Source organism: Bacillus rossius, chromosome 1, assembly GCF_032445375.1.
Source record: "Bacillus rossius redtenbacheri isolate Brsri chromosome 1, Brsri_v3, whole genome shotgun sequence".
Taxonomy (NCBI): Eukaryota; Metazoa; Arthropoda; class Insecta; order Phasmatodea; family Bacillidae; genus Bacillus; species Bacillus rossius.
In genome coordinates, this window is record NC_086330.1 from 230532259 (window position 1) to 230545515 (window position 13257).

At 36.0% G+C, this 13257-nt stretch overlaps 1 protein-coding gene and 1 long non-coding RNA gene across 5 annotated transcripts in view; both read left to right on the forward strand.

Moving 5' to 3' along the window:
- Window positions 1-13257, forward strand: part of LOC134527351 (myosin heavy chain, non-muscle-like) — an 84952-nt gene that overhangs the window by 53373 nt on the left and 18322 nt on the right. For all 4 annotated transcript variants that reach the window (XM_063359958.1, XM_063359961.1, XM_063359959.1 and 1 more), the window contains one exon: window positions 10744-10826. In XM_063359958.1, the coding sequence (XP_063216028.1) occupies window positions 10744-10826 (83 nt within the window). The remainder of the gene's footprint in view (window positions 1-10743; window positions 10827-13257) is intronic.
- On the forward strand, window positions 8812-10564 carry LOC134527352 (uncharacterized). The gene is made up of 2 exons (XR_010074168.1): window positions 8812-9357; window positions 9820-10564. It is a non-coding gene; the product is annotated as an uncharacterized LOC134527352 (long non-coding RNA).

Genomic DNA, 13257 nt, shown 5'->3' on the forward strand with positions numbered 1-13257 from the left:
TTTAAGTTGCTAAATTTTATTTCAGATCCATTATCAATCAAAGCTTCATCTATACCTAATTTCAGCTTAAAAATCTTTCTTTCATAGCCAGAAGACTGCTCCGTGTGCGGCAATCTAAAAAGAGGCTTAATTTCTTGCCTGTATCTCCTTTTACATTAACAGGTACATAATTGTATTTAGTTGGCGATCATTGAATAACTGAACCACTTTCAGCACATTTTGAAGCAGATCACTCTATGAAGGAATTTCAGCCCTTGAAAGATAAGAATGACGAGGATCCATTGTTATTGTTACTATCACTCCTTGTTCTTCGTAAGTATCAGTGGTGTCTTCTATGTCTGTATCTGATTCATTAGAAGTTAGGTCTTGTTCTTTTTCCTTTCCCATATTCTTTGTGCATAAAACGTTGACTATGGCTAATTGCAACCAATGTGCGAAGCACACTTGCTGGTAGCAACTCATGAGTCTACCAACTTTGACGATGACCCTTGCGCCATCAGTAGTCGTGCCAATAATATCGGTATCTGAATTAAGACCAAAGAAATCACTTGGCAGGTTTTTATCAAACTGATAGTATGTTCCGCAGTACACGAGCCATGTATTCTAATTCAGCCCATATTTTAATGCTTTTCTTGGTGGTGTATGTTCCGTTTCAAATATTGGAGATTTTTCTGGGAAATCCATTCCTCAAAACTTAAAGCCAATTTGTTGTTTTGTTTCGTAAGATATTCAAACTCAATAATTATGACAACTTTAACAGTATTTGCAAAATTTTTAACTATAAATATTATTGTGATTGGTGGATTAGGAAGTTGGACTTCGCTTTTCGAAAAAAAATATCTGAAATCTGACAATGTACAACATAAACTGGGGGCATACCTCCTGTACAGACCATTCTGGAGAATATCTCCTGCATAGAGTTGTCCTTTTTAAAATAACTGTCACTTGTTTTAGACCTTTTCTTGGGTATTGGTTCTTCACATTTACAACTAATATCAGTTGAATCAGTTTTTGATGTGGATGTTTTAGGAAATAAATCAGAAGTAGTAAATTTTTGATTGGCTATTTCCAGAACTTAGATCAATGCAGTGCTTTGTTCTTAAATGTGTTTTTAAACCTTGTAAGAACCTTTATTAATTTTTGACATGACAACGTCCAATAAATCGATGAACGCTGGCTGCACACACGAAAAAGTGTTCTGTAATGCACATTGTCCCACTACAATGTGTCCCGTTACGCTCATTGTACGCTTGCGCCGCATCTCTCTTCCACTTGATTGGAACAACAATCGATCTTACTTTTCAATCATGTTTTCATCGTTTAAATGATTAATATTATGTAATTTAACGATTGTCCACCGATTTTCAGCACAATCGGTACGGTTATTTAAAAGTATTGTTGAATTTTCAAATACGTTTTTGTACGAACAATAGTGTTTTACAGTTACACATAATAATTCAAATTACACCCGAGATCTTTTGCACAATGTTTTAAAAAATATTGTAACACATTATAAATAAGTTTGGTGCATTTGGGATGCGTATTTGTTATAAAATCGTATTATAAAAAAATAATATAATTCCCCTATGGTGCTGCCATCTATGGTGACGGACGCAAACCGAACAAATCGCGGCAACCAGGCATTTGTTAATACATATTTTCCTTTGTTTATCGCGAGGGGCATTATTATTAATGAATTATAAATAAAATTTTGTGTCTGGAGGGGCCACAATTGCATATCATTTTGAGCACTGGAAGACATAAAAACGTAAAATATTCTCGATGAATTTGAATCTTGGCCCCAGCGCACCATGAGCGTCTGGGTTGGAGATTAAAGCCGAAATTCTTTCTTAAACTTACTAATACTTATTTTATTAACTGCAAGGGCATTTTTATTAAATTCTACGTTTAATTTCACGACGAACAAACTTTGTTATTAAATGTGTAATTGCGAAAAAGCGTAAAATATTCTCGACGATCTTGAAGTTAAATAGCAAACATGTATAAAAGTTATAGTTAAAATAATCTCTTCGTTAAAGTAATAAACATATTTGAATTAATGAGTGCAAATAAAAGTAAATTTATCAATTAAATTGTATATATCATTTCACTCCTTCTTTGTATCCATACAAAATAGTGATAATTTAATAAATATGATTAAATTTTATTCATAAAAGTATGCAATCACTTCATCAATGTTTTGTTATGACGTAACGTTAAACTATCATCTGTAAACCGACTTTACAGACAACCAATTTTTAGTATATCAGAGCATAGTGAGCATTTCGTGGAGTTGTCTTTGTACATTTTTGTAAAATAATGCCGCAAGTTTTTCTTATTATTCTTCTCATTTTTAATTGATTTTGAAAGTGACATGTTTTATTGACTAGTAGTATCTGCATTGAAATACAAATAAACATAGTTACAATTTAAAACTTTAGTTCAGTCACTCACTCACAAAGTAGGAAGAAATTCATATTTTTGCGGTTCAAAATTTTACAGGGTTTTTAAATCATATTTGGGGACTTTACTGATGGGACTCTGGGCTGGCTGCTCTGTTCACTCGTCGGCACAATTGGCGATACCAAATAATTGGGGTACGGGGCTGGTGCGGTGCACTACTGGCTTGCAGATTGCACATTCTTTTGTAGTTTTTGTTTGTCCGGCCGCGTGCTGGGGGCACGTTGTCGCAACAGGCCGCGCGGAGTGGCCGCACGTCTGGGTGGAGGGGGTAGCCTGCTCAGCTGTCCTGGTTAGTTGTTTGTAAATTTGGTTTCAATAACCATGGATTGTGCTGGTAGGCGCAGCGGTGCGCAGATATTTATGCGCAGGCTAGAGAGAAGTCGTAGCTCACTCTTTCAGAGGCTATGTCTCTCATCAGTGGTAACGAGTAGCCTTAGTTTGTAATGGAGTCAGTTGAAGCTCACTGTTCGTGATGCTTCCCGACTTGGTAATGAGTTGGTAGAGTCATAATTAGAAAATGTAAAGTTCGTTCGGGTTTTAAAAGGTAAGGGAGGCCTCTTTGTTAGTTTTAAAGTGATGGATTAAGAATTGTTCAGGGTATTTAAAAATGTGAGTATTGAACTATCTTTTCATAACTGTAATAATAAATTCTGGTTTTAGACACTCTTAAGTTAATGCATAAGGAAGGATTAGGTAAGATTTTGGTGAAGCTCTCTCTCTCTCTCTCTTGTATGGTCATTTAGTAGTTATTACATGAGTCTTAACTGAGAGATACCTAGTTGTGAATTTTAATTATATTGTTAATCATTACCTGTAATGACTACCTTTTGCTAGATACTGGTTTTGAACATAAGAAATTTTATAATAAATGTAAGTTGGTTTTGAGTTTAGTGTTAATTTATTTTTAAGCTTCGCCACTTATTTATCTCTCTCTAGACATCCCGTACGAGATGACGGACCTATTCGTTTCGATCCTTGAATTAAATCTATTTTAACAAGTTAAGTTGTATTGTAAGAATCAACCTCTTGTTAACCTAAGCGAGTATGTCCTCTGAGTTACAGTTTTCTCCCCCAATGAAGTTTAAGAAAACTCATGATAGATCTTGAGTGATTGCTTTCTTTTATTCAATTCATTAGAATTTTTTTTAAAATTATAACCACGGTGTAAAAACTTATGCTTAGTTATTTACTTAAATCATTCTCGTACTCGTTAATGAAACATAACTATACTTCTTCTTATCAATTGACCAATATAAAGGTCTATTAACTTACATTTATTCAATGAAGCAGCGACAAAACACATTTTGTTGATGTGAGTGACTTACTCGGAGTGAGTCAAATAACATCTGACAGCCGCAATAAAATGTGGCTCGTGTGGCACGCACGCGGGTCAGGTCAAGTGGGGTGGGGCAGGCTATAGTTGGGTAATTTTTTGTACTGGATCTGGTAAATTGGTACCGGATCCGGTAGACATCTAATAATGCCTGATCCGCCAGGTTACCGGATCTAGTTTTCCGGATTGCAATCCCTAAAATGAACACAGCTGCAGGTCACACTATAATGAGCAATAATACATTCAAGCTTTCATGTCCAGAGGAACCCATGTGCAAGATGCAAACCTGGTGCTCCACACATATTCCCAACATAAACTGAAAGTGCTGGGATCATTAGAGGTATATGTAAGAACTTAATTTGCATCAGCTAGGTTATGTTCTTAGTGGTTGATGGGAAGGGCCTAAGACTGTTGGGTCATAGTTGGATGGAGCTCTGGGGGATAACCATTGAAGGAATATATAGCTTATAGATGGGAAATGCCGCAGAGGTGATCAGGGAATACTCAAGGGTATTTGATGATGTGGAACTGGCTCACTATACGGGGCCACTGGTGAGCATAGAGGTACTGTCAGACGCCAAACTGGTGTTTCGCAAAATCTGTTCTGTAGTTTTTTCATCGGCAGAGTTTGTTGGGAAAGAAATTGATTGGTTAGTTGAACTTGGGATTTACGAACGAGTGGCTTATTCACATTGGGCAACAGCCTTAGTACCAGTTTGCAAGTGTGATAGATCAGTACGAATATGTGAGGACTATAAGTGTACTGTCAGTGTGGTATGTAAGAAACATATCTACCCACTATCCATAATAACTGAGGCATTTTTCAACGTATCAGGGGCTAAAGTGTTTACCAAGTTGGACTTGGCAGAAGCATACTTGCAGGTGGCTGTGAATGAGAGTACAGGAGAACTCTTAACAGTAAATTCCATAAAAGGGTTATTTAAGGTAAAACAATTACCTTCTGGGTTTGCAGTGTTTAATGTTAACCTTGCTGTCAGGAATTTCTGGCGTTGTGGTCTTGTTGGATGGTGTTTTATCACATAATCGTTGCACCGTTATTTTGGTGAATCAAAATATGGAAAAAAAAAGAAAAAAAGAAAAAAAAAAACAATTCTCGCATAATAGTCGTATGATGTTTGTGGTCCTGATGTTATTCCAATAAACCACGTGCAACAGCATTTAGTTTTCATGTTGCTGTCAGGTAGTTTGGTAGTTATAATGGAAAAATACAGTTATTACAATACTTGTTTAAGTTATACCTGCACAGTACAATTTCCCTTCCAATATGGTCAAATGTTTCGGTCCCGCCATTTTCTCAATAATATAAACGTTACTTTTTTCCATGTAAGATGTTGCCCATAAACTTCTTTTCCCGTATTAAACTATGTATTTTAAAGTGGATATCTATTGTTCTTTCGAATATTACCACGTACTTATTTAATTAATGTAATATGAATTTCATCTGTAAATCTTCTTTTATTGATGTTTTAAAACATTATAACATTTATGTGTTTGTATTTTTCGCTTCTGTTTACCACTTATAAAACTGTAGCCATCGCTAGTTGGCATCATTCATGTTTAATTACGTTGAAGCCCATATAGAGTGCATGCGTGTAGTTGAATATCAATATTGATAGCTCTCTTATTGCATGCAATGCACGCGCTCTGTGTAGTGCTGAGTAAACTACATTTAATAGCCCGCACTCTTTCATGGTTAGAGTGTACTATGACGATAGCTATGCGTTAGTTCCGGCTCACGTTAAGGTCACAGTTTGCGATTTTCTATTTAAAGTTGAACAAATATGTTCTTATTGCATGATTTATTAAATAAATTTTTTTGGCATGTTTTTTTATACTCTACTTTTTAAAAGATGTATTTTCCATGAATAGGTTTTGTTTTGATAAATAACTTCACTTCAAAAAAATGCTTTTTTCGCATAAAAATCACATAACTAATTTATAAACTTATATTAGTATAAAATGTGCAATAATTTTGCAATAAAACTCAGTGTTTGTTACGGGACCAAATGTAGAACAGTACTGGCTATGGGCGAAACAGGTGCTACAACGAATTGAGGAAGCAGAGCTGTGGCTTAAACCACTTAAGTGCATTTTGTGGTCACTTCAGTAACATTTTTAGGTTACATTGTAGATAGCACTGGTATATGCCCGACAGATTATAAAGTGAAGTAAATTCACAAGGCTCCATCACTTACCACAAAGAAAGAACTAAAGGCCTTCTTGGGCGTTTTGAACTTTTAAGAGAGATTCCTACATCAGCTGCCAGACTACGGAAAAGTGTGGGAATGGACGGAAGGACATGATAAGGCTTTCAGGGCAGCTTCTTACATACATTCTACTGTCAGAGGTGGTGTTCATACGTTATGATGCAAGGAAGCCTATCATATTATTTTGTGATGTTTCAGAATGGGCTGGGTGCTGTATTGGCCAGAGTCACAGAAGATGGAATGTGTAGCACCCATTGCTTTTGGTTCAATGACCCTACAGAAAGCTGAAAAGAATTGTTCCCAGATCGATAAGTAGGCCTTGGCTATCAAGTTTGGGGTTACAAAGTTCAGGCAGAATGTGACAGCATGGCCATTCGCCATTGTGACACATCATATTCATTTTTGTTCGGCTGTTAGACCCTAAGAAGCAGACTCCTGACATATTATCGCTGAGATTGTTATGTTTAAGCCTGTGGTTGTCTATGTGATTATTATATCGTCCATAAACCAGGTACACGGATAGGACAAGTTGATGCCTTGAGTAGACTGCCTATAGCTGCTTAGGCTATTAACATCTCAGCGGCAGGAGATGTCCTAATGCTGGAAGCTCTTCCAGATCCTCCTATTGAGGCTACTAGATTGGCCAGACTGACAGATGAAGATTAAAGGTCTCAGCAACGTGAAGAAAAATATACACTATCTGGTTGGCCTGCAGACAAGATTACTGACGAACTTACCCCTTACTAGAGTTGTCAATATGAACTATTACTTTATAAAGGTTGCCAGCTGTGGGGAAGTTTGTTAGTTATACCTACAGTGGTGTGGTGAGCCTCCTGAAAATGCTTCATACAGGCCACAATAGGATTGTATGGCCATAATCAGTGGCAAGAAGCTACATGTGTTGGCCTAGAATGGATCACGACATTGAACAGTTGGTGGGGCAATGTTATAAATGCCAGAGCTTAAGAGAAAATCCTTAAGAGAAAATCCACTAAAGTTAAGGACATTACTTGGCCTCCTGAAGAAAGCTTTGGACCAGACTGCACATAGATTTCTTCGAACCCTTACAAGGAATAGTTTCTTTGATACTTGTGGATGCATACTTAAAATGGCTTGAGGTGAAGTTAGTACCATCAGTGTCATCTGCTGGAGTGATAACAAAGTTAAGAGGAATATTTAGTGTTCATGGCATTACGGATTGTGTAGTGTCAGACAGTGGTACCGCTTATTGCATCAGACTTGTTCAATCAACACTATTCCACCCATTAAGTAATGGGCAAGTTGAGTGCATGGTGCAGACAGTTAAAGGGGAGTTTAAGGTGTAACGGAGATTGCCAGACAAGGTTAGCCAGGACACTTTTTGCACTTCACACAACAGAGAGTGCTGGAATACAAACTCCAGCTGAAAGGTTAATTGTAAGGCTGCTGCAAACGGTATTGGATCAGATTTGTCCTCAGACAGGTGATTAAAAGAGGCTTCCAGAGGACCAGATTTGTGGCAGTTCCTCGTCAACGATCCAGTGCTGTTCATAACATAACTGTAGTGGGAACGGAAAGTGGCTGTCGGGAGTTGTGCTGGCAGCTTGTGGGAGACTAATATATTGTTATGGCCGTCGTCTTCCTATATCCTACAGTCGATCGTAAAGATGGATATGAGAGGGAAAGTGTAAATTTGGTATTGCAAGAGTGAAAGAGGATAAGGACAGTTGCGCAACTCACTGCACCAATTTTTTTCCAGACTTTTTTCAGTACAGAAACTTTCCAGTGCAGTCTGTATTTCTTACACTGGGAAAATTGGATGATGTTCTTTCTCACAGGAGACTGTAATTTTGTTATTTTTTTTGCCAGCCAATCTGGAATAACTTTTTAATTGTTTGTTTGTTTTCCACAGATATGCCTAGATGTAAGAACAATGTATTTTATATAATATTTTATTTTTGTGCGAGAAAGCTGTTTTGAGAATGGTCGGTGAGGTCATGGAGCTCGCTCCTTCCTGCATGGTGGTAGGCTGTGGCATCATCTCACCAGTTCCCTGCTCGATGTTGAAGAAAAAGTCGCGTTCGACAGTGGCTCACGCCAAAAAGTAATAGTACGTACTAAGTAACAAACTTCACTGCTTTGGTCCGGGCTTCGCCTGTAATAAAACCTTTTTTTTTGGGACTTTTAATTGGAATTTCAATGACGCAGTTGTCAGTAATCAGTCTAAAATGGGGCTTACGTAATTTATTTTAGCAGTTACACCGAGGATACGTTTGTCCTTGGCTAATTTATGTGAGTGAGTATTCAGAATATTTGGACATCATCGAAATTAACAAACAATATTTGGTCTAGCACGGAAAATTCTTGTGTGTCTTTATGGAAGCTATGTGAACTGTTTTGTGAGCATTGTGTAGTAGTGGATTTTTGTTTTTGTGCAATAGTAATAAAAAATAAATCTACATAAAAATTCTACTAAATCTTTTTCTTAAGTAAAGACTGCCCAACTAAATTCGTACATAACATCAAAATTTAAAAACAACTACAAGCAATTTTCAACAAACATTTTCAATGTTTTTGTAATCGTTTTGACTTAGGTCGTCTTTTAACCGGGCCGATCTGAGTTGTAATATCCTGAAGGCCCTATGTAAATGTCAGAATATTGGAAGGGGGCAAATTTCTCCCCCATTCATCTTTTACCTTTTCCAGAAAGAAGGGTGATAGTGTCACTTTTCAAATGCTGAGAAATTGATACCTAAAAAAAGGAATAGGTTGATTTCAAAGACGAGAAGTTCTTATTTACATATTAATACAGGACATCTGGCTGGTCACATAAATTTTTGACCACAATATAAATTGATAATCATTAAAACATCTGTTTAAAAACCATAAATGTCCTATTGGGTATAAGGTGTTAAATAAACATGTCGTGGTGTGTCTGTCAATTTATTTTTCTATATTCTTAACCTCATTTGTGTTGTGGATTATGTTTTGTCTCTGAGTTTACAGTCCTACCAACTTTGGGTAATATTTTTGTCTCAAGTGATGTTATATTAATTTTAACCTTATCAGTTAGCAAAATAATTTTAAATTATGTGTTGATCTGTGTTTAAATTCTTTACCAAACTTTATCATTTACAAATTTTAACTTAACTTATAACAGTGTGACAGTTTTTGCCTAGTAGGGAAGTTTTTCAGAGAAGAGAATTCACTCCTTTCTTTACTCTAGACTCTACATTGTTTTACTGGATGTTGCAGTAAGTCTCTAGCACTGAAGAATTACAACGGGTTATTCACAGATAATTGCTCCTGGAGGCGGAGTAGCATGGCTTTCCACTGACTGACTTAAGAAGACAGGTGAATTGACTGAGATTGTTGTTGTTGACCGTAACAACACCAACTCTGCTGTGGTTTTGATAACTATTTTTCCTTGTTGCTGATTCCCTGCCAGTTATCTACCAACCATTCTTTTTTCTTGTCTTTCACTTGCTTTGTCACTTCTCACTTCCTCTCTGTTAAATGACCTGCTAAACCAGTACACTTCAGCTGTTCTGAAGGTCGCATACTGCTGGTTGCGCGTGGCAAACATACTTGTCATGATGGCTTGTGTTATGCTATCACTTGGAAACATTCTTACCTCGACTCCCGCTCCTGATGGCCTTGTAAACTGTTTCTCGGTGACGGTGTGTTTCCTCCTCGTGTGTCTTGCTGGCTGTGTTGTGCTTAATGTCTAGATACTAAATCTTTATAAAAATTTAAAAAGAAGAAGCATTCCCTGTATCTTTAAATATTACTCAGTTAAGTATCTCTAATTTTTAGGGCCATATCAGTGTGAAGGATAAGATGATGGAGAATCATACAGGCAGCATGTGGACCGACTGTTGCACAGAAAAGAGATGACCATCCCACAACAAGGACAACAGAGTACCAGCAGGCACTCTGCTGTGACAGAGCCCAGAAGCTTTAGGAAGAGGACTGCCAACAAGCAGACTGGCATTCATCAGGGGCCAACGATGATGAACACTGTGGGACGGACAAGCAAGGGAACCAGAATGAGCAGCTGCCACCAATGCTAGATGAAGAAGAGACAGGTCTAGTTGTGAGTTCAGGATCAAGTCCATTCGGAGGATTTGCTCAACAGGATCCGGCAGGGGAGTTCAGTGTAGGAAGAGAACATTTCATAGACGTGTGATACAGCAGCCAGCTAGATTCAAGGACTATGTTTTCGAATAACTTAAGTGGGAGGAGATGTTGTGTACTGTTGTAGCATTGTATGTGTAAATATTGTTAGATGGTTATCAGGCCTGTTTTTGTTGTGAGCTGAGCAGTTGTTATGAACATAGACTGGTGGGAACTAGGACAATGTAAATGATGTGAATGATGAGCAGTTTGGTAGTAATGTATGTGGGAGGAGGTGAAATATAACAATATGCGTTATACGTACTTCTAATTGTTGTGCTTACACTGGAATTTGCACAAATTCATTAGGGGTTATTTGCACTCTTGTTAAGCTATACTGCATTATTATATATCCAAATAAATATGTACTAAGTTGTGGCTCAAAGCTTATGTCATTACTCTGCCTACTTAGATGTGGAGATATGTTACAAACCCATATGAATGATGGTGTTTTTAATTAAAAACATTTCAAGAAGACATATAGAAATAAACTTTGTATATTTACTGTTACACATAATTGTTTGAATGCACAAAGATTTTAATACCTGATATTTTTATTTCCAGTGGAGTTAGATGCATTGAAGGCCGGGAAGCTCCAGAAATTGTCCAGCGATGATGAAGTAGTGAAGGAAAACTTTGTTAGAGAAGTGAGTTGAGAGGGTATCTAGAACATTAGCCTATTTAAAAACAAGGCTTTATAAGCTTTCCAATATCAGTTTTTAAGTATCATTCAATATTTTGTCTGTATGAAAGTATTTTTTTAGATATTTGAGTTTTTAAGGCAATAATAATTCTTTTAAATGCATAAAACAGTATTTCTTAACAGAGAGCAGCATTGTCAATACACATGTCCATTCACATCACAGTGCATTCTTCCAAGTATCACTTTGGAATAGTGAAGCTAAATGCTTCCTTGGGTGTTTTTTAAATTGATTTGTAAACATCTTGGCTCTCAATATACTGCATTTAGTACGAGTAATTTTGTAAATGGAACGGAAGTCAATTGGAACAGTAATGTGTTCTTAAACACGGTGTTACCATCTGTGGAAATCTCAGAAATCTTGAAAATGTAGTGAAAATTTTGCGAAAATCGGGGGAGTTACTAAGTGTTTTGGTGTGCCTAACTAAACTTTATAGTAGTACAACTATCATTTAATACTTTATGTTATAATTTATAGTCACAAAAAGAAATAATGACAACTTAATAAATATGCATTACAATTTTGACATCCTTAGTTAACATTGAAATATAGAGATTAGTACAGCTTTCATCATACTTTAGAGACACAAGAAGTTGTTAGCCTACATACATTCAACTCCATGTTTAGTTAAAGAAGTTAGTAATGAAATTTTAATGTTGAATTAACTCAAGGTTAAGTTTGATTTGTAGAAAGTATTTACAGACAGATGTCTATCGTTAAGCAAAAATGACAGTATATGTACATATACTTAGTGTTAAATTATGTTTAAAAATATTTCTGGTTTTAATTTATCTATGTTTGTTCCAAACCAATTTTCTTGGCTAATGAATTTGAGGTATTTTTAAAGTTGTGATTATATCTTGTTATGATTATTCAAGTTCACAAAATGTTTTCCAAGATAGTTTCACTACCATAAAGTTTACTTTGGCACACCAGTACGCTTAGTACATCCCCTTATGTTCACAAAATATAATATGTGCGGGTGCATGTTGCCAGTATGGGTCCGCTATCTTTACGACTTGGGCTCGTGGCAGTTTCTGCATATGCATTGGACTTTCAACCTTTTTAATTTCTGTTGTGTAATGCGTGCTTATGTCATTGCATTTCTGGTACTTACTAAAATTTCACCATCAATGCCCCTAAAGAAGTATAACCTCAAAAATGTAAGGTGATAATAATTCTGGTCTAGGGGGAAATGTCACAAGTTCAGCGTTGAGGCATTTACATGCTGTGCGTTCGGTACTCCTGTTGTTCGAATATGCCTGAGAAATCAATAGTACAATCTTGTTACACAGAATTATTGTTAAGTTTTAAAAAGGGAAAATTTTTTTACAGTTATTCCCTAAAATGAATACATAAGTGTATTTATCATGCTCGGCATTACTGCAAAGAATTATACTTTAAATTTTGTGACCGAGTTTCATATTATAAGTTTATTTGCAATATAAGAACACATGAATTTGCTCATTACAGAGGATAGATGTTTACTAGGCCTGTTTGAATATTAGTGTTTTAGTTCGAATCAAAAACAAATACCAAATTATTTGCATAAAGAAACATTGAATTCTAATAGTAAGAATGATATTTAGAATCCCACTAAAAAAATTTTTTTACATCAAGTTACAACTTCTGAAAAATTAGACAAATAATTACTAAAGTAAAAGGTTGGTTAGATCAAGTCAGCTACAATAATTGTATGGAAAATATTTATTCAAATATTAAAATTATGAAATACATTGTGTTTTTTTATATATGTTGCTAACATATAACCTAACCATATTTAACCTGACCAAACAACGTTTCATTTCAGTTCCTATTCCCTTATTTTCTAGAACTTGCTAATTCTACGTGTTGACCTACATACATTTTTTGAACTGCAAAATATCATTAAATCCAATGTAATCCATTACACAAAAAAGTGATTCTTTTTTAAAATGCTATGTTTGTAAATTAGTGATTAAATGAGCTCATATTTACTTACCTAAACATTACTTAGTTAACACTAGTTTTCATTGTTAACACAGACAAGTAAATTGTATTTTAGTTAAGCAATATTATAAACACAAATTCTGCTAATTTCATCTTGAATCTTAAACAGTTACTTAGATTTTTAAAAATATATTTCTGTCCCAACATTTGTTTTGTCATATATACTTACAGCAAGTAAGCTGCTGCAAGAGGTGGGTCGAAAAGTATCAACTTGATATTTTGTAACTGATACACGCCTGTATCAGGTACTGCAAACGAGTACACTTGAAAAGTATCAAGTACTTTAGTATCAGTTTTTGAATTCGCCTGGAACAACACCACGGCCAATGTGCGCGTGCGCAGAACCCGATCGCAGATGACGGTAATGTAGGGGAGAAAGGGCAGGGGA